General features: G+C 33.5%; 1 protein-coding gene across 1 annotated transcript in view; it reads right to left on the reverse strand.

The window, feature by feature from the left end:
• Positions 1-2,772: 2,772 nt before the first annotated feature.
• LOC136033017 (gamma-butyrobetaine dioxygenase-like) overlaps positions 2,773-23,049 on the reverse strand; it is an 84,392-nt gene continuing 64,115 nt past the window's right edge. The window contains exons 5-7 of the mRNA XM_065713557.1: positions 18,694-18,879; positions 8,082-8,271; positions 2,773-3,413 (exon numbers count right to left, since the gene is read on the reverse strand). Of these exons, the coding sequence (XP_065569629.1) occupies positions 3,277-3,413; positions 8,082-8,271; positions 18,694-18,879 (513 nt within the window). The 3' untranslated portion in view covers positions 2,773-3,276. The remainder of the gene's footprint in view (positions 3,414-8,081; positions 8,272-18,693; positions 18,880-23,049) is intronic.

Below are 23,049 nucleotides of genomic sequence, written 5' to 3' on the forward strand. Positions count from 1 at the left end.
AAATTCGTGCATTGTTTGGCATCATTTTAACAACTTGCTCTCCATCAGCTCCTACAGAGTTATGGGAAAAATATAAGTCAAAAATGTCCGAAGATATACTCCATCGAAAACAGTTAGAGACGTCAGATATGACTTTTGATTTTACATCAGAAATTTATAACTACACTTTAGTTATTATAGAAGATTTGTGCGTACGTATGGCAAACAAACCTCTTCAGGATTTGGGAATGCCTTCACCTAACCGTATCGCTGCTGTTTCGACATGTGTAGAATTGGATCGTGAAAAAAGTTACAGTACGAACGATCTATTGTCGTATGTACAAAATAACATTTCCAAGTTAACGTCGGAACAAAAAGACATTTATGATACGATAGACTCAATTCCAGGACGTATACAACTACCTGCTGATTTCTGTAATTTAGTGACGTCCAAAAATGAATTGATTGAAAAAGTATTTCCGAATATTCTAAAAAATTATAAAAATAATAAATGGCTAAGTGAAAGAGCGATTCTCGCACCCAAAAATATAGACGTCCACGAAATCAACAATATTGTTTTGACCAAGATTCGAGACCAGGCAGTCCTTTACAAGTCAGTCGACACAGTTTTGGAACCAAATGAAGCGGTTAATTATCCATCTGAATTTTTAAATTCCATAGATCTTTAAGGGTTTCCACCACACGTGCTACAACTAAAAATAGGCGTACCAATAATACTTTTAAGAAATATCAACCCACCAAAGCTTTGCAATGGCACGCGACTTGCCGTAAAAAAAAACAATGGAAAACCTAATAGAGGCCACAATCTTGACAGGGCCTTTTGAGGGTGAGGCTGTTCTTATTCCTCGCATTCCCATGATTCCAACGGATCTGCCTTTTCAATTTAAAAGATTGCAATTCCCAATTCGATTAGCATTTGCAATCACCATTAACAAAGCTCAAGGTCAATCATTAGAAAAACGTGGTATAGATCTTAATACTGATTGTTTTTCCCATGGACAATTGTGCGTTGCATGTTCGAGGGTCGGTAAACCTGACAATCTATTTATATGCAGCGACAATTGGACAGCGAAAAATGTTGTATATTCGCAAGTTTTACGCAGTTAATTTGTATTGTATCTACCTATCTATCTATCTATATAAAAACGAGTTGTGTGTATGCATGTTTGTTTGTTTGTAAAAAGAGCGTTTGCATATGACGTCATTATTAGTACATACGGCTTTGTATATGCACAGACAATGGGAAAGCCAAGAATGTTGTATATTCGCAATTTTTACGTAGTTTAACTCCTGCAGACGAAATGAATGCTTGCCTGAAAAATTCTAATTTATGGGCACACGTAAAAATATTAAAATTAACTACAAATATGCGTGTCCGATTGCAAAACGATGACTCTGGTCAAACATTTTCAGATCAATTGCTGGCAATTGGAAACGGAAAGCTCCCAGTAGTGGTAAAGCCAAAAATGTTGTATATTCGCAATTTTTACGTAGTTTGAAACACATATATAAATCTATCTATATTCACAGGTGGGACACAGGGACACAACTACAATGGCGCGTAACTAATATGGCGCGTAACGACTTACGCGCGCGGGGGGGCTTGGGGCTTACAGCTAGTATATATATATATATATATATATATATATATATATATATATATATATATATATATATATATATATATATATATTTTTTTTAACTACGTAAAGCTTGCGAATATACAACATTCTTGGCTGTCCCATTGTCTGTGCATACAAATAGATTGTCAGGTTTACCGACTCTTGAAGATGCAACATATAATTTTCCACGGGTAAAACAATCTGTATTCAGATCTATACCTCATTATTCTAATGATTGCCCTTGAGCTTTGTTGATGGTGATTGCTAATCGAACATTCCCTGTGTCCCGGTCATCATTTGTGTCCCGGTGTCCCAGTCTGTAATTTCTCTTTGAGTGTCGCGGTCGTCATTTATATTCCCTGTGTCCCGGTCTGTAATTTCTCTTTGAGTGTCCTGGTCGTCATTTATATTCCCTGTGTCCCGGTCTGTAATTTCTCTTTGAGTGTCCTGGTCGTCATTTATATTAACTGTGTTCCGGTCGTCATTTGTGTCCCGGTGCTTTGTTGATGGTGATTGCTAATCGAACATTCCTTGTGTCCCGGTTGCTTTCTCTTTGAGTGTCCCGGTCGTCATTTATATTCCCTATGTCCCGGTGTCCCGGTCGTCATTTGTGTACCGATGTCCCAGTCTTTAATTTCGTCAGTCGACAAACATGACGTCACTCGACACACACACACACACAGACAACTTATTTTTATACATATAGATATATATATAGTATATATATATATATATATATATATATATATATATATATATATATATATATATATATATATATATATATATATATATATATATATATATATATATATATATATATATATATATATATATATATATTTGTGTGTGTGTGTGTTTGTGCGTGTGTCGGTGTGTGATAGTTCCAGAAAGCATAACATTTGAATACAAACTCAATTCGTGTATTCGCTAAAAGTAAAATAAATTAAGCAAACAAATATTGAGTACAAAAAAAGACAGGCAACAAAGTTAAAAGATATATCAAACCTCAAATGGTTAATAGCATGAGCATGAGCTATAGTAATCTAACATCAGAAAAGATTTTCCTATTGTATTTTTTGTAAGCTTTATTTTTCACACCAGTGACCAGAGTGAAGAGAAAATTTGAGTCTTGATTGATACAACAGTGTCAAGAACATGATTTATTCCACGATCAAAAACCAACAAGACACAAAAAATCCCACAACTAGGCACTTATGGAACAGTAAAAATCAACAATCAATAAAAATATAAGGTCAAACAAAAAAAAATTGCAATTAGCATTACTTTAATTCTATCTGAGGACCATATTGGCTGGTATTATTAAAGTAGCATTAAACTTATGCTATAATTTCAGTAAAATCACCAAACAGCTATAGGTTACACATTTACTAAACTTACACACTTGAAAATTACTCGTACTTCGCTTTCTACTTCCTACTGAAGTCACCAAACATATTCAATAACTTTCTAATTTCCCAATTCCTCTTTCAATGGTCAGTAAATACACTTGAACTTAAAAACTTAATAAACAGTCGTATCAGAGAAGGACTATCCAATATATAAAACCTTGAAAAAGCAATTTAAATATTTTGAAAGAATTTTACCATCAAAGCTACTTATTGAACATAAAATACAAATTAATTACCGTTAATTAGATACCAAACTCTAGTACTCTAAGTCTAGAATTAATTTCGTCCCAATCGATGTATGCACCCTCTACGTGTCTTCCTCCTCCAAAGCCGCTACGTCCATGCACAACCCGTCGATTATCAAAGATCAAGATATCACCTACAAATAAAGGACTAGTCTGAAGAGTAGTTTCACCCAAAAATCCCAGAAACTTGTAGTATTCGTCCCTCGATTAGTTTTCTAGCAAGAATGACCTTTCATGCCCTATAAGTGCTAATTAAATATTGTTAGACTTTAAAGACACACACACAGACACACACACACATATATATATATATATATATATATATATATATATATATATATATATATATATATATATATATATATATATATATATATATATATATATATATATATATATATATATATATATATATATATATATATATATATATATATATATATATATATATATATATATATATATATATATATATATATATATATATATATATATATATATATATATATATATATATATATATATATATATATATATATATATATATATATATATATATATATATATATATATATATATATATACATATATATATATATATATATATATATATATATATATATATATATATATATATATATATATATATATATATATATATATATATATATATATATATATATATATATATATATATATATATATATATATATATATATATATATATATATATATATATATATATATATATATATATATATATATATATATATATATATATATATATATATATATATATATATATATATATATATATATTTTAAAGTAAATTAAGGAAAACTTAAATTGTTTATGTAGCACTTGATAATGTTAACCAGAAAATCCAGCTAGCTTTGAAAAATGAAAATTACATTACCACAGGGCTAGACAGATAATACCTTTTTTTATTTATTAATTTTGCAAAACATTTTAGTCAGCATTAATTGAAAAAGGTATCATACAAAAATATGCAAGCAACTTCTTTTTCATAAAGCAAAATATATCCAAAACATATAGATGCTGTCTTTATGTTATTCGAGAAAAGAATCTATTAATATTACACGTAGACAAATTACTCAAATATATATTCTGACTGGGCCAACAAGCATGAATTTTTTATAGTGTTTCAAGGCTTTTTACATTTTGTTTGTCCTGTTACACAGATGGATTAACTACTAGCCAATTAGTTTCTTTTTATTCTCGCTCATTAAACTATTTATGTCTTATCCTACTCAACTTAAAAAAAAACAAAAAAACTACAAAACATATAGCAGGGTGAAATCACATCGTCTCGGAAAAAATTAAACTTTATTTCGTAAAATTTCACTTTGAAAAATTTTCAATAGAGCGAATGCAAGACTTCACCATTTTCTGTGACACTCACTACTGTTATTATAAATACAGACATCAGACTCATTGACATGATTCTTATGTGCCTCAGTCTTGGCCATAATTAAATAAAAAAAAAACTAGTTTTTTTAACTGAAAGTAAGGAGCGACATTAAAACTTAAAACGAACAGAAATTACTCCGTATATGAAATGGGTTGTCCCCTCCGCAGTCCCTCGCTCTTTACGCTAAAGTTTTTAATTGTTTTAAAAAGTAGAATTGTGGCAAAGAGTCAAACTTTAGCGTAAAGAGCGAGGGACTGCGGAGGGGACAACCCATTTCATATACGGAGTAATTTCTGTTCGTTTTAAGTTTTAATGTCGCTCCTTACTTTCAGTTAAAAAAACTAGTTTTTTTTTTTATTTAATTTCTGAACGTTTTTGAATTAATGCATGTTTGATTTTGGCTCTCCGCACATAAATTGTTGAAATGAAATTAGTATATTAATTTTTTTTTGGCTAAATGGCTTTCTCTTGGTTTTGATCAGACGATTTTGAGAAATAAGGGGTGGGGAAGGAGGCCTAGCTGCCCTCCAATTTTTCGGTTACTTAAAAAGGCTACTAGAACTTTTAATTTTCAACGAACGTTTTTATTAGTAAAAAATATACGTAACTTAAGAATTAACTTACGTAACAAACTTTTATATTCTTATATTTTTATTATGTGTACGAGGGGGTTTGTACCCTCGTTAATACCTCGCTCTTTACACTAAATCGTAAGTTTTGTCCCAATTCTTTAAGAATGACCCCTGAATCAAAAAGGCCGTAGAATAAATAGTTGAAATTACTAAAAATATTTTAGCATAAAGAGCGAGGAATTTATCTCCTCCTAAATACCTCGCTCTTTATGCAAAAGTATTTTTAGAACCCCTCATATGCGTAATAATCTCTGTTCGTTTTAAATTTCAATGCTATTCCTTACTTTCATTTGAAAAAATGTTTTCACGTTTATTTTTTCATTGTTTTTTTTTTTATAGTAATGCTAGAAAATCCTGCGCCCTTTTCATTGAATTTTTCTTCCCCCGTGACATATTCCTCAAAGGAAAGATCCTCCCACAAAGCCCTTTCCCATCAACCCCACCCCCCAAACCAAAAAACCCCAATGAAAACGTCTGTACACTTCCCAATAACCATTACTATATGTAAACACTGGTCAAAGTTTGTAACTTGCAGCCCCTCCCCCAGGAATTGTGGGGGAGTAAGTCATTCCCAAAGACATAGTTATTATGGTTTTCGACTATGCGGAACAAAATGGCTATCTTAAAATTTTAATCTGTTGACTTTTGGAAAAAATAGCGTGGGAGGGGGCCTATTTGCCCTCCAATTTTTTATCACTTAAAAAGGGCACTAGAACTATTCATTTCCGTAAGAATGAGCCCTCTTGCGACACTCTAAGACCACCTGGTCGATACGATGACCCCTGGGGAAAAGAAAAAAAAACAACAAACAAACAAATAAACACGCACCCGTGATTTGTCTTCTGGCAAAAAATATGAAATTCCACATTTTTTTTAGATATGAGCTTGAAATTTTTGCTATAGAGTTCTCTGATATGCCGAATGCGATAGTGTGATTTTCGTTAAGATTCTATGACTTTTAGGGGATGTTCCCCCTTTTTTCCAAAATAGGGCAAATTTTCTCAGGCTCGTAACTTTTGATGACAAAGACTAAATTAATTGAAACTTATATATTTAGAATCAAATTCGATTCTTTTGATGTATCTTTTAGCATCAAAATTCCGTTTTTTAGAGTTCCGTTTACTGTTGAGCCGGGTCGCCCCTTACTACAGTTCTTTACCACGAACTGTTTGAAAAGAAAATAATTCGGTATTTCGGGGCTTCTGACATTATTACTCCATTGTGGAAGTTAGGCTCAAAATTGAAAAAGGATTATATTTTTTCTCTGGGCCCCTTCCACCTCTTAGTTCGTTTATTTTCCCGTTAGTTTTCACCTGTTTTCGCTTTATAGTTGTGTTATCTCTTAGCAGTTCTTTCGTTAGTTGAGTTATGGTTGTGGTATATATGTTTTATCGCTCGTATAGTTGTGTTATTTTCAAATTATACTCCATAATAGAGAGGCTCCGAACACCCAGCATTGTATATTAAGCTCTGAATTTGACGTTTTTTTCTAACGTGACCAGATTCGTCCTGCGCCCTTTTCATTGAATTTTTTCCCCCATGGCATATTTCTCCAAGGAAAGATCCTCCCACATAGCCCCCTCCCTCAACCCTACCTCCAAAACCAAAAAAATCCCCCTGAAAACGTCTGTACACTTCCCAATAACCATTATTATATGTAAACACTGGTTGAAGTTTGTAACTTGCATCCCCTCCCCCAGGAACTGTGGGGGAGTAATTCATCCCCAAATACATAGTTATTATGATTTTCGGCTATGCTGAACAAAATGGCTATCTCAAAATTTTGATCCGTTGACTTTGGGAAAAAAATCAGCGTGGGAGGGGGCCTAGATGCCCTCCAATTTTTTTGGTCACTTAAAAAGGGCACTAGAACTTTTCATTTCCGTTAGAATGAGCCCTCTTGCGACATTCTAGGACCACTTGGTCGATACGATGACCCCTGGGAAAAAAAAAAAACAAAAAAAAAAAAAAACAAATAAACACGCACCCGTGATTTGTCTTCTGGCAAAAAAATGCAAAATTCCACATTTTTGTAGATAGGAGCTTGAAACTTCTACAGTAGGGTTCTCTGATACGCTGAATCTGATGGTGTCATTTTCGTTAAGATCCTACGACTTTTAGGGGGTGTTTCACCCTATTTTCCTAAATAAGGCAAATTTTCTCAGGCTCGTAACTTTTGATGGGTAAGACTAAACTTGATGAAACTTATATATTTGAAATCAGTATTAAAATGTGATTCTTTTGATGTAGCTATTGATATCAAAATCCAATTTTTTAGAGTTTTGGTTACTATTGAGCCGGATCGCTCCTTACTACAGTTCGTTACCACGAACTGTTTGAAACGGTCCTTTAAAAAGAAAATCCACATTGAAAATTCTGAATATTGCGTTTTATGGAAATCTTCTGGAAATCATTCTTGTAAATGTAAACCAGAACTGACACATTGAGACACCAGACTGACTAGCTCCACTATAAAATTTTGCGATTTTAGGGTCGATTCCAACGTAGAGTTAAAATCCCAAAACAATAAAGATTATTACTCCAAATAATCCACAATACTTTTGCAATCGAACGCAGAATATTTTTTAAGAAGCCAATTGTCCCACTACATAGTGCCACTTTGTTCGCCACGATTCTTTCATCAGACTAGGAGGAGACTAAGTTCAAACTAAAATGGCAACACGCACATAGATAAACGAACTAAATTAATAAATAAAAAGGAAAACTAAGATTAGTACCAGGTTTTAGCTTAAGTCGTACAAGATATTCTTCTGAATAGAGCATTGTGCAAAATAGCTTTAGCGCGTCGTACCAATCTTGGACTGTCTCTAGAGGACCTGGGAAGTATGAATCACGCTGCGGCTGACTATAGTTAATTCTTATTAATTGGCCAGTGATGTCTTGGCAAAAAACAGGTGCCCGATATACCTTAAAATATATTCTATTTTAAACATTTGGCAAAATAGTAAGAAAAAACTATAAAAACGAAGAAAAAAAGCAAATAGAGCCTAGTATTCTCTAAGCCATGTAAGATATATTTTGTCAGCATATAGGTTTTCTTACGCTATTTTTCTGATACCCTGACTACACTATAATTTTTCAAAGCCCTGAAGGATTTCATAGATTTTTCTCCAAACTATTTGGTTGTAATTAAAGTCGTAGCATTAGTTTATAAGTTCTGCTGACTCTTTTATTACTATACCCGGCATAATTATTACATATTTAAAATAACACAACAATTATTACGAAAACGATCAATGACCTTTTTTGATCTGCTTTAATAAATTGCTTTAAAATTCAGCAACAAAGATCATGACGACCAAAACCAGAGAACTGCAGCTAATTTCCACCTTTTTAAATCATAACTAAAAAGTGGATATTGAATAAAAAAAAATGTTTAACTTTAAATTTTAGTTATTCCATCCACGTCAAAGAAGACAAGTATACTCTTTTTTGCGTTCGGTTTCAATTAATTACTAGAGAATGGTTTATACCAAGATAGATCAAGGTCAAAACCATAAAATTAGACCCGCTTGTTTGCGACTAAATCACTTTAACAAAGAAACAATATGTGCAAAAAATTCTTCATTTTTTCCGTGAGAAACAAATGTGTGGGTCTTCGTACATAGGCTGGAGCCAAAAGGGGGCTGTTCTCAAACCATCACTCTATACATTTAATAGGCTTACCCAAGGCATAAAAAAGCTGGGAGGAAAATGTATTTTGTAAGAGTATTTCCATTAAACAATAAAATAAAATTTTCCCAAAAATGAGGAACATTGCCAATAGACGAATCATAACCAACGCAGAAAGACAAAGAAATGGTGCTGCTTTTGTCAGAGTTACAGTCAGATTTTTCTGTTAGATTTACTATAATTTTTTAAATCCTTAAAGGATTTCATAGACTTTTCTCCGGATTGTTTGCTTGTAATCAAAGTCGCAGAATTAGTTTATGCGTTCTGCTGACTCTTTTATTACTATATACTGCATAATTATCACATATTTAAAATAACACAACAATTATTAAGAAAACAATCAAAGAGTTTTTCGATCTGCTTCAATAAATTGCTTTCAAATTCAACAAAAAAGATCATAATGATCAAGACCAAAAAACTACAGATAATTTCCACTATTTTAAATCATAACTAAAAAGTAGATATTGTGTAAAAAAAAAGTTTAGCTTTATATTTTAGTTATTCCATCCACTTCAAAGAAGACAAGTATACTCTTTTTTTGCGTTCGGTTTCAATAAATTTACTAGGGAATGGTTTACACCAAGATGGATCAAGGTCTAAACCATAAAATCAGACCCGCCCGTTTGCGACTAAATCACTTTAACAAAGATACAATATGTATAAAAAATTCTTCTGGCTCTTTTTCATCCTTAATTGTCTAAAGACAAAGAAATGTTGCACCTGTCAGAATTACAGTACGAACATATTAGTAGTATCCCATTTCTGCTTTCAAGCGCCAACTACCCCCATTACTTTAGGCGCAAAGGTATCCCATTACTTTAAGAGCACAGGCATTCCATTACTGTAAACGAAGAGGTATCCTATCAAACAGTTCGTAGTAACGAACTGTAGTAAGGAGCGCCCTGGCTCAATAGTAATAAAAACTAAAAAAAATGGAATTTTGATACTAAGAGCGACATCAAAAGAATCGCATTTTACTGCTGATTCGAAATATATAAGTTTCATCAAGTTTGGTCTTACCCATAAAAAGTTATGAGCCCGAGAAAATTTGCCTTATATTAGAAAATAGGAGAGAAACCCCCTAAAAGTCATTGCATCTCAACGAAAATCAAACCATCAGATTCAGTGTATCAGAGAACCCAACAGACGAAATTTCAAGCTCTTATCTAAAAAAATGCGGAATTTTGTATTATTTTGCCAGAAGGCAGATCACAGTGTGTGTTTATTTGTTTTTTTCCCCAGGGGTGATCGTATCGACCCAGTGGTCCAAGATTGTTGCGGGAGGAATCATTCTAACGGAAATCAAAAGATTTAGTGCCCTTTTTAGTGACAAAAAAATTGGAGGGCACCTAGGCCCCCTGCCATGCTAATTATTTTCCCGAAGTCAACAGATCAAAATTCTAAGATAGCCATTTTATTCAACGTAGTCGAAAAACCTTATAACTATGTATTTGGGGACGACTAACTCTCCCATAGTCCCCTTGGGAGAGGCTACAAGTTACAAACTTTGGCCAGTACTTACATATAGTAATGAGTATTGGGAAGTGCAAAGACGTTTTCAGGAGGATTTGGCGGGGGGAGGGGTTGAGAAGAGAGGATATGCTGGAGGAACTTTCCATCAAGGAATTTGTCATGGGGGAAGAAAATTTCCGTGAAGGGAGGGCAGGATTTTCTAGCATTATTTAAAAAAATGAAAAAATAAATATAAAAAAGTTTTTTCAACTAGAAGTAAGGAGCAGTATTAAAACATAAAACAAACAGAAATTATTACGCATACGAGGGGCTCAACTCCTCCTAATACCTCGTTCTTTACGCTAAAGTATTCTTAGTAATTTCAACTATTTATTCTACGGCTTCTGTGATTCAGGTATAATTCTTAATGAATTGGGACAAAATTTAAGCTTTAGTGTAAAGAGCGAGGTACTGACGAGGGGGTGAACCCCATCATATATGTAATAAAAACATGAGAATACAAAAGTTCGTTACGTAAGCTAATTTATGAGTTACTTATATCTTTTACTAATAAAAAGATTCGTAAAAAATTAAAAGTTCTGGTTGCTTTTTTAAGTAACCAAAAAATCGGAGGGTAACCAGGCTTTCTCCCCCGTTCCTTTTTTCAAAATCATTCTATCAAAACTATGTAAAAGCCCTTTAGCCAACAAAATAAACATGCAAATTTCGTGAAATTATTCCTCTGCGGAGAGCCAAAATCAAAACATGCATTGATTCAAGAACGTTCAGAAATTAAATAAAAAAAAGTTTTTTTTAACTGAAAATAAGGAGCTACATTAAAACTTAAAACAAACAGAAATTACTTCGTATATGAAAGGGGCTGCTTCCTCGTCAACGCCCCGCTCTTTACGTTAAAATTTGACTCTGTCTCTCAGTTCTACTTTTAAAAACAGTAAGAAACTTTAGTGTAAAGAGCGGGGTGTTGATGAGGAAGCAGCCCCTTTCATATACGAAGTAATTTCTGTACGTTTTAAGTTTTAATGTCGCTCCTTGTTTTCAGTTAAAAAAAACTTGTTTTTTTTATTTATTGCTTTAAGAGCCATGTATCTAATCATTCCTGCGACACATATGGTGTTATCCCAACTTTCGGTTGATAAAGAAAGTTCTTTTTCCGTGTGCCAAGTATGTTGTAGAATAATTGAAGTGAGTTTGAAGTGACATGATGTCTATAAACAGAGTTCTGATATGGATTCTATTATGCAATTGACAGAGATTTTCTTTGTACTATAATGGTATCAAGCTGATTATTGATTATTGATAATTGACTATGAATATAATCGACCAGGTATCATTATTTTAATGTAATGGCCCTGAGCACATCGGTTTTCAAATACCAGACCTGCGCATGAGTTTGGGTCCCCACTTTCTCATCCAGGAAACAATAATCTACAATGGCCCCGAGTCCTCCTCCAATGCACCAAACTATTTTTCAACTTTTTTCCGTGTCTCAAAATCACATTAAAGTTCTTAGAAATGCATTCTAAAGAAAATAATGTATTGTTTCTGAGACGCTGGTCAACTGATGTTAAGCGAAACAATATCGTAACAAATTAATTGCGCAATAAATTTTCAAAAATTTAAGATGGTTTTTTGGTAAATGCTACCAGTGACTTGCTTCTGGTAACCTTTTTCCTAGCATTATTCCAAGGATAAGCAAATCGGTTTCCGAAAACTTTGAGGATTTCAAGACAGATGCGTAACCTGGTATTGCACAATCTTTCGTGTTGTAGGCGAACGAAAGAACCATACAAGCGGGCCCATTTAATAATTTCCAAGGGTTTCTTGGCTTGTTTCCGAGAATTTCAAGAATGATACGTTATCTGGTATTGTGTCATCATTCATCTTCTCGATGAAACAGTACAATGACTAAGAGCTGACCCATATCTTGATTTCCAAGAATTCCTTGGCATGTTTACGAGAATTTCAAGAATAATGCGTTATCTGGTATTACTCAGTCATTCATGTTGTCGGTGAAACAATACAATATGTTCTGTGACAGACCTCATATCTAGTCTTTTAAGATAACGACATTCATGGAAACATGCCAAGTTTATTTTAATAAGGAAACTCTTTAATGGTTATAAGCGCAGGCATGATGTTATCGCAACTTCCGGTTGACACGGTAACTCTTTTTTTCGATTGTCAATTATGTTGTATGATAATTGTAGTGAGTTTGAAGTGAAATGATGCCTAATAAACAAAGTTTCTATATGGATTCTAATATACAATTTGTTGAGATCTTTTTTGTACTATTATGGTATCGAGCCAATTATTGATGACAAAAGCCGGTCTGGTATTATTATTGCATTGCAATGACCCCTGGCACATAGGTTTTCCACTGCCTGGCTTGTGTATGAGCTTGGGTTCCCACAATTTCATCCAGCACCGAAGTCCTGGCCTCCCAAAGGACCAAGTACCCTTCCAGAGCACGAAGTTCCCGTCCAGGGGAACAAAACTGAAGAAATCATGACCGGCCCATACAAATCAAGAAAAATCCCATAGAAACCATAACCAATGTATAAAATTCAGAAATAATAAAAAATGCACAAAAATCCAGATGAATTCATAAAAAACAAGCCCAACCCTAGAAATCCGGACCAAACCATAGAAATCAAGATCAAACGTAGAAACCATGGTCAACCTAAAAAAATTATAACCAATACAAAGAAATCCCGTAGAATTCATAAAAATCAAGATCAAACTGTAGAAACTAAGGCTATAGTCTTGAAATTAGGACAAATTAAAAAAAGACAAAACTGTAGAAATCAGGGCCAACCCTAGAAATTCGGAACAAACCATAGAAATCGAGCGTGTGCGCAAATACGTTTCACCTTCAATTTTTTTTCAAAATGTATTCTGCTTTGTCACGTTTCCAACCCTAGAAACCCACACAAAACCAGAGAAATCGAGCGTGCGCGCACGCATACTGAGCCCAAATAAACCCAACTCAAAATCAGTTAACATAATGTAATCTAAATGAAAAATCAAATGTTCTGTCACCTATAAATTAAAATAATCATATTTAATAATAATCATTATTTATGAGCTCCAAGTAAAGAAAAAAAATGGAATTGTTAGGTTTAACCTTAATTTTTTTTTCAAAGTTTCTTCAGTTTTGTTACGTTTCCTTAAAAAAAATTCTAAGTGTCTTCTGTTTATTACATTTCACCTAAAAACTTTTTTTCAATGTCTTCAATTTTGCAATATTTCACCTTTAAAGTTTTTTTCATTAGTTCTGCTAAAGTAATTTGTTATAAATAATTAATATATTTTTTTTCAAAGTGTCTTTTTTTGTAAATTTTACCTTAAAAGGTTCTTTCAGTGTCCTCTGTGTAATACATTTCACCTAATAAGTTTTTATCAAGGTGTTTTCTTTTTTTAGGTTTCACGTTAAAAAAATTTTTCGAAGTGTTTTCTATTTGTTACGTTTCACCTTAAAAGTTTTTTCAAGTGTTTTCTGATTTGTTGCCTTTCACCTTAGAAGTTTTTTTTCAAAGTGTCTTCTGTTTTGTTCGGTTTCACCTTAAACGTTTTTTAGCAAAGTGTCTTCTGTTTTCTTAGATTTCACCTTAAAAGCTGTTTTTCCGAAGTGTCCTCTGTTTTGTAAGGTCTCACCTTAAAAGTTGTTTTCGAAGTGCCATCTGTTTTGTTACGTTTAACCTTAAAAGATTGTTTTTTTTAATAAAGTGTCTTCTGCTTTGTTATGCTTCACCTTAAAAGAATTTTCAAATGTCTTCATTTTTGTTTCCCCTTAAAATCTTTTTTTTCAAAGTGTTTACTGTTTTATTACGTTTCATCTTAAAAGTCATTTCCAAAATTTTGCTACGCTTCACCTTAAAAGATTATTTTAAGCACCCAAAAGTTCTGGATGAATTCACAGAAATCATAAGCATTGCATAAAAATCCCAACAAATTCAAAAAAATCAGGATCAACCCTAGAAATCCAGACCAAACCGAAGATTTCAAGAAAAGCAAAAGATTTTAAGACTGTCCATAGAAATTCAGAAAATCTCAGAAAAATCATAATCAATACATAGAAATTCAGGGAGATTCATAGAAATCATAATCAATGCATAGAAATCCAGACGAGTACATAAAAATCAAGAATTCGCAGAAATCATAAGCAATGCATGCTTATGATGCAAACTCATACAAATCAGGGTCAGGCCTAAAAATCCAGACCAAACCAAAGACCTCAAGACAAAACTATAGAAACCATGACCGGTCCATAGAAATCCAAAAAAAAAATATCAAGGAAATCATAAACGATGAATAGAATATCAGGAGAATTCATATAAATCATACCGAACGCATCAAAATCCAGTAGAATTCATAAAAATCAGGTCCAACCCTAGAAATCCAAACCAAATCATGGAAATCAAGATCAAACCATAGAATTATAGAAATCAAGACTAAACTGTAGTAATGATGGCCAAATTCTAAAAAATCCTGACCAATACATACAAATTCCGACAAATTCATGAAAATAAAGACCTAACTGTAGTAATTATCGCCATCCTCTTAGAATTCAGACAAAATAGTAAAAATTAAAACCAAACAGTAGAAATCACGGTCAACCCTAAAAATCACGACCAAACCATAGAAATCAAGATCAAACTGTAGAAATCACCTAACCTCTAAAAATCATGTCCAATACAAATAAATCAAACCGAATTAATAAAAACCACAACCAATACATAGAAATCTGGAAAATCCCATAGAAATCATAAGCAATGCATAGAAATGCACAAAAGTTCATAAAAAACAGGGCCAATCCTAAGAAATCCAAACCAAACCAGAGACATCAAGATAAAAATGCAGAAGATATGATCAGTCTATGGACATCAAGACAGTCCCATTGAAATTGTAATCAATGCATATGAATTCAGGAGAATTCATAGAAATCATAACCAATACCTAGAAATCAAGAGAAATTCATAAGAATCAGGGCCAAACCTAAAAATCAGAGTCAAACCTAAGAATCCAAACCAAACGAAAGACATCAAGACAAAACTAAGGAAATCATGACTGGTCCACGTAAATCCAGAAAAAGTCCATAGATATCATAACTAATGCATTGAAATTCAGGGGAATTCATAGAAATCATAACCAATGCATAGAAATCCAAACGAATTCATAAAAATTAGAGCCAATCCTAGAAATAAAAACCAAGCCATAGAAATCAAGACTAAATCATAGAAATCAAAACCGAACTGTAGAAATCATGACCAACCTCTAAGAGACCAAGACCAATACATAGAAATCCCAACTAATTCATAAAAACCAATACCAAACAGTAGAAATTAAGGCTCTCCTCTTGAAATCCAAAGAAATTCATAAAAATCGAGAAAAACATTAGGGGCAAATAGTTGGGGGCATTAGGACCCTGGAGGGGGATTTGTGCCCTGGGGGATTTTGGCCATGGGGGGATTCTGGGCCCTAGTGACCGGTATTGGGTTCTAGAAGAAAATATGCGGAATCAAACTAATGCACAAGCCTGGTAGTCGAAAACCGATGTGATCATGGCCATTACGTTACGATAAGGACACTGAATAAAAAAACAAGTTTTTAATAGAAACTAAGAAGCGACATTAAAACCTAAGACGAACAGAAATTACTCCATATATGAAAGAGGCTGTTGCCTCCTCAACGTATCGGTCTTTGCACAAAAGTTTGACTCTTTCTCTCAACTCAACTTTTAAAACTGTAAAAACTTTAGTATAAAGAGCGGAGCGTTGAGGAGGCACAGTCTCTTTCGTATACGGGGTAATTTCTGTTCGTTTAAATTTTTAATGTCGCTCCTTACTTTCAGTTATAAAAAACTTGTTTTTTTTATTTAATTTCTGAACTTTTTTGAGTTAATGATTTTTTTTATTTCGGCTCTCCAAAGATGAATAATTAAGACGAAATTTGCATGTTGATTTTTTTGGCTAAATAGCTTTCTCATTGTTTTGATCGAACGATTTTGAGAAAAAGGAGCTGGGAAGGAGGCTCAGTTGCCCTCCAATTGTTTGGTTGCTTAAAAAGACAACTAGAACTTTTAGTTTTTTACAAACGTTTTCATCAGTAAAAGATATGCGTAACTTACGAATTAGCTTACGCAACGAACTTCTAATTCTTTTGTTTTTATTATAGTATATGAGTGGGTTTGCCCACTCGTCAATACCTTCTTCTTTGCACTAAAGCTTAAATTCTGTCCAAATTCCTTAAAAATGACCCCTGAATCACAAAGGCCGTAGAAAAAATAACTGAAATTACCAAAATTATTTTAGCGTGGGGTATTAGGAGGAGGTGAACCCCTAATATGCATAATTTTGCTTTACTTTTAGACGGTGTTTCCCCCTATTTTCTAAAATAACGCAAATATTCTCAGGCTCGTAACTTTTGATGGGTAAGACTAAACTTGATGAAATTCATATATTTAAAATCAAAATCACAATGCGATTCTTTTGATGTAACTCTTGGTATCAATTTTTTTTTTAGTTATGGTTACTATTGAGCCGGGTCACTCCTTACTACAGTTTGTTAGCACGAACTGTTTGATACCTGACTAGTGGTTATCATTATCAATTATCAATAATCACGAATCAGATAATCGCTTCGATACCATAGTAGTACAAAAAAGATCACTACCAATGGTATACTAGAATCCAAATCAAAACTTTGTTTATTAGACCTTATGTCACTTCAAACTCAAACCGAATATTGTACAACATACTTGGTAAATGAAATAAGAATTTTCCATATCAACTGGAAATTGCGATAACACCATGGCTGTTCTTGTAACCATCGAAGAATTTCGTTGAGAAAATAAACCTGGCATGTTTCCATGGATGTCGTTATGTCACAAGACCAGATGAGAGGGAGTCGCAGAACGTATTGTATTGTTTCATCGACAGCATGAACGATTACGCAATACTAAATAAAGCATTATCTTTGAAAATCTTGGAAAAATGCCAAGGAATTCTTGGAAATCAGGATATGGGCCCGCTTGTATTCATTGTATTGTTTCATCGAGAACATGAATGATTATGCAATACCAGATAACGTATCATTCTTGAAGTTTTCGGATATATGCCCAGAAATTTTCAAAAATGGTGATATGGGCCTGCTTATAGTCGTTGTATTGTTTTACTGAAAACATGAATGACTACGCAATACCAGATGCCGCATCATTCTTGAAATTCTCGAAATTGTCAGAAACCAGCTTCTTTATTCTTGGAATGATGTAAAAAAAAGTGCCCAGACACAATTCAATGGTACGATTTACAAAAAAAAATCGAACTCCAACTGAGAAAATCGATTGGGCAATTAACTTGGTATGATATCGTGACACTTAACATCACTTGACGAGCGTCCCAAAAAAATACATTGATTTCCTCAGAATGTATTTCCAAGAGCTTAAATGTGATTTTGAGACACGAAAAAAACAATGGTGTGGGGGGCAAACAGTGGGGGACATTTGCCCCCAGGAGGTCGCATTGGGTCCTGGATGGAGATGTGGGGACCCAAACTCATGCGAAATCCCGGTAATAGATAACCGATGTGCTCAGAGTCATTAGATTACAACAATGATAGCTAGTCAGTTGTAGTCATAATGTAATATCCATAATCAACAATCAATAATCGGGTCCATACCATTATAGAACAAAAAATATCTCTACCAATTGTATATTACCATCCATATCAAAACTCCGTTTATTAGACAGCATGTCACTTCAAACTCACATCAATTACTCTACAACATACTTGGCAAACGAAACAAGCATTTTCCCTATCAACCAGAAGTCGGGATAACACCACATGTGTAGTAAGAATGATGAGGTACGCGGCGCTTAAAGTACTATGATACATGTGCACTTAAAGTAATAGGATACTTGTACGCTTAAAGTAATGGGATACCCGTGCTAATAAAGTAATGGAGGTACTGGGCACTTAAAAGTAGAGATGGGATACTACTTATATTCTCTTTCATCAGAAATACGTTAAACTTAAAATTGTTTTATTTCTTAGCCAAAGAGTAGAAATGCTGACCATGACAACTTGGTTAATTATTACACTGGTTTAATTACAGCGTCCACATTATGGAAATTCCCTCGCATCAGAGATTTTCTTACCTTTAGAAGTCTAAAAGCTATTTCTTACCTTATTAAAAGTGAAACTGTCGTCAACTCCTACATCTGACCAATCAACTAATGTTGTTGCCAGCAGTTTAAAGGCATCTGGATATTTGTCCCTCATATTTTCTGCTACAGCAAAGCCATCCACTAATTGGTTTTCACCTTTTTCAGCTGAAGTCATATCTTGCGCTATACAATGAAGGATGTTTACCTTCGAAGAAGATACAGTTTTCATAAGGCTCCTCAGCAAGTCTGACAACATCCAGAGGATTCAGACAAATAAAACACATATTTTATCAGCAATACGTCCATAAATACTGTTGCGATATGTGGAGAGATTTGCAAAAAAAGAGCTATGAGAAATTTGTCGACTTCTCTCGCAGAACTTAAGCTATCAAATAATTCAAGCGGTTGTTTGTTTGACTGGCTACAACATCAAAATCTTGATTTATTAAAGGCTATACCATAATAGAAACTATAGAAAAATTTACTACAATTATCATTTTAAGAAAAAACAAAAACAAGAAAACAACATCGGTATATACATATATATATATATATATATATATATATATATATATATATATATATATATATATATATATATATATATATATATATATTAGCTCATTGAGGTTATTATCCCTATAATAAGCTGACTTAAAGAGTTCGGCTTCAAAAATAGTAGTTTTCAAATTAGAAATTTGAATTTAGCTTTGAATATGTCACTTCGACTTGAATTTGGTTCATCAAAATTCTCCATTAAAAATATTAGATTCGTCTGCTATAAAACCTATCTACACGAACAGTTTCTCTCTGATAATTCCCATTTGACATGCGGCTATTTTGCTAACGTTTCCAGCAGCTAAACATTTTTGGACCGATTGTTTTGTTTTTATATATCTCTTTTAATTCATGCAAAACTCGAGTAAAATCTTAACGAGAACGACATTGAAAAATTACTGCAAGGGGAAGGGTGTATTACTGCAAAATAATCCAGTTTAGTTCAAAAATCGTTTAGAATATTCAGAATAAGTATTGAAACCAGCAAAGTCTATAATATACTAGCCAGGTTACATATAGGGAGCAAGCACAGACTGATCCAACTAACATTGGCTCATTTCTACCTATCAGTCGTTTTCCGGCACAGAAAAAGTATCTTAATATTTACTGAACAAGCCGTCTACAAATACCTAGAATGAAGCAGGCTATCTTATACAAGCACAGTGCCTTTTCAAAGGACGAAGAATGGTACTAAACTGCCCAATTGGGCAGTACCAGAAATAGAAACAGTTTCTGCCAGAGGGATGTGGTTTTCGGATTTTGCTTTCTTACAATTTTGTAAAAGATTTTGATTCTGTTTAGCAAAAGGGCATTTTGCCAAACGAACCAACAAATTGCAGCAGGACCAAGTGCATTATTTACTGAAAGGGTTTTACTTTTTGTATCACCGCTCATAAATAGTTAACTTTGGCGGTTCAACATCAAAAGGATATCATGTGGCAGCAAGAGTGCTCCGAAGAGATGTAGTTGGGTTAACCCTTTTTGTCCTTTTTTCCTTTAATTAATTATTTAGGCAATAATCTTCGAAATAATACTCGTCATTTCGTCAACAATAGTCGACAAACATAGTTTGATTTAAAAACATGATATTAACACCACAAAGAATAGAGATCTTAAGAACACAAAATTGGAGCTTCAGGTTAATCTTTCGATAATGGAGGCTTATGCTCATTCAATAGCGAAATATTTCATAACAGACAAAAACAAGCTACTTTTAACTAGAACCAGTATACGGAGAATACTGAGTCATTCTTCTCTTTTTCTCAGATTAATTAAAAAAAAACCTTTCCAAAAGAGAAGTTTTCTAAAGAAAAGTAAGCCCCATATCAAACAGCTCGTGGTAACGATAAATAAGATAAGATTTATTCATCACGAAACACACATACAATATTACATTTTACTATTTCCCCAAAGGCTCTTTGGCCTGTAAAAAAGGGGAAAATGAACGAGCCACTTACTCAGAGAAGAAAGAAAAATAATCACTTACTCACAGAGAGAAGAGCAAAAAGGAGAAGAGAGGAAAATATAAATAAAATGAAAAACTATAGAAAACAAAACTAAATAGACTAATAGATTGAATAGACTAAATTAATTATGTAGATCTGTAGATAAAATAGACTCCAATGAAATAATAAGGAAATATATATGCATACATACACGCATATACACATATAAAAAGAGATAAAATAATTTCTAAGAAGCCAATGAATTTTTAATAATTTTTTTGAACAAACCGAATGAGTGGTACCTTCGAGCTGATTCGGGCAACATATTCCATACAATATAACTCGCAATTAAAGGATTAAAGTCTGACCTTACACAAGGAGTAAAAGGAACTTGAATATGATTTTCGGTATTGCGGAGATTATAAGTATTCTGATCAAAGGTGAAAGATGGCTGAACACTTAGGGGACGGGGGAGGTCACCATGAAGCTGAGAAAAAGTAAAACATGCACACGAAAGAATATACAGTGACTCGAGATCAAGTAATGGGATAACTCTTGAACGGTTAGTTTCCTTAATGAGGTTTCTAGCTTTATTATAAACCTTAGAAAGTGGTTTTAACAGTGAAGGAAAGGTTGACATCCATACTATTGGACAGTAGGAAACGTAAGATCGGATCAAGGAGTGAAAAAGGATTTCCAAAATTGATCCTGGGAAAATATGTTTGAGTTTCCTTAAAATACCGAGACTCCTGCATATCTTCATTTTAATCAAATCAATGTGACGCTTGAAAGACAAGTTTTCATCAACAAGAATGCCCAAAAAACGAACATATCGATCTTTAGATCTGTGAATTATCCCATTTGGCTGATGAATTTCTGATAACTTGGGATAAATCTGAAGAACATGCGAAAATATCAAAAAATTGGATTTTGAATAATTTAGGGTAAGAAGATTAGCATCAAGCCATGAAATTTCTCTCTCAAACAAGTATTCCAAGTTTAATCGAAGCTCGGATTCACAGTTTCCCGAAGTGCCGAGTGTGCTATCATCAGCAAAACAAACAAGGACATCAGAAGATGGTGAACTATAGCTGGCACTATGGGCAAGGGAAGGTTTAGGATGACAGAGTCTACAGCAATGAATAGGTTTCTGCTTTTTTACTGCGTAAAAAAGATCATTTATATAAATCAAAAATAGCACTGGCCCTAAAACTGATCCCTGAGGGACGCCAAAATTCACTTGTGATTGACAGAAATTAAATTGTGGATTGACAGAAATTAGCCTATCATTCAAATAAGATTGAAACCGAGAAAATACATTACCCCTAATGCCAAAATGAGACATCTTCGATAGAAGAATTTCATGGGTTAAGGAATCGAATGCCTTGCGAATATCCAGGAATATAGCAGCCGGAATTATTCCCGAATCCAATTCAGAATGTATAAAATTCAAAAGGGTCATACAGGCATGCTCAGTGGAGTGCTTCATTCGGAAACCAAATCGAAAATCATGAAGAAACTCTTTAGATTTTAGAAATTTAAGCAGACGAGAAAGCATAGCCTTTTCGAAGATTTTACTAAATACTGATAAAATTGAAATTGGTCGATAATTTGCTGGATCATTTCTTGGTCCACCTTTATACAGAACAATAATCCGAGCACGCTTGAGAGGATCTGGAAAAACCCCATATTTAAATGAAAGATTAACAAGTTTTGTAAGAGGCACAACTATTGAAGGAAGAATAGATTTAACTACCTTAGTAGGAATAGAATCTGGCCCAGATGAAGATGAGTCTTTCAAGCCATTAACAATTTTAGTAATTTCAATTTCTGTTACTGGCTCTAGAAACATAGACTTAGCACAAGACGGCCCGAGGTAAGATATAAAGTCCGACTTAGACCGAGATAAAGTAGCTGTGGAAGCGATATTATTACCAATACTAGCGAAGAATGAAGTAAATGCTTCTTGGACATTAAGCTCACCCTCTATAGTCTCATCACCAATGACCAGACTCATAGGTAAAGAGCTATATTGAGAACCAGGTTTAAGCACAGAATTTATTACCTTCCAAGTTTTACGAATATCCTTATTACACGCAGCAAAATTATTTAGATAATAGAGAGAGAGATTGGGCTTTCCTACACAAGGAAATATATATATTCCGGTAAATCTTGAATTGACAAGGACGAATAGCACTCGTTGAAAGTGTAGCGCATTTATAATACCTCCAGAGATTATTTTTCCTTCTCCAGCTTTTGAGAAGTCCGGATGTCATCCATGGGTTTAGAGGAATAATCCTTTTAGACCTGCGATTAGAAGGTGGTACTTTACCAATGCTAAGAATAGCCTCTTTTATGGTTCCATAAAACGA

The sequence above is a fragment of the Artemia franciscana genome, chromosome 11 (genome assembly GCF_032884065.1).
Source record: "Artemia franciscana chromosome 11, ASM3288406v1, whole genome shotgun sequence".
Lineage (NCBI taxonomy): Eukaryota > Metazoa > Arthropoda > Branchiopoda > Anostraca > Artemiidae > Artemia > Artemia franciscana.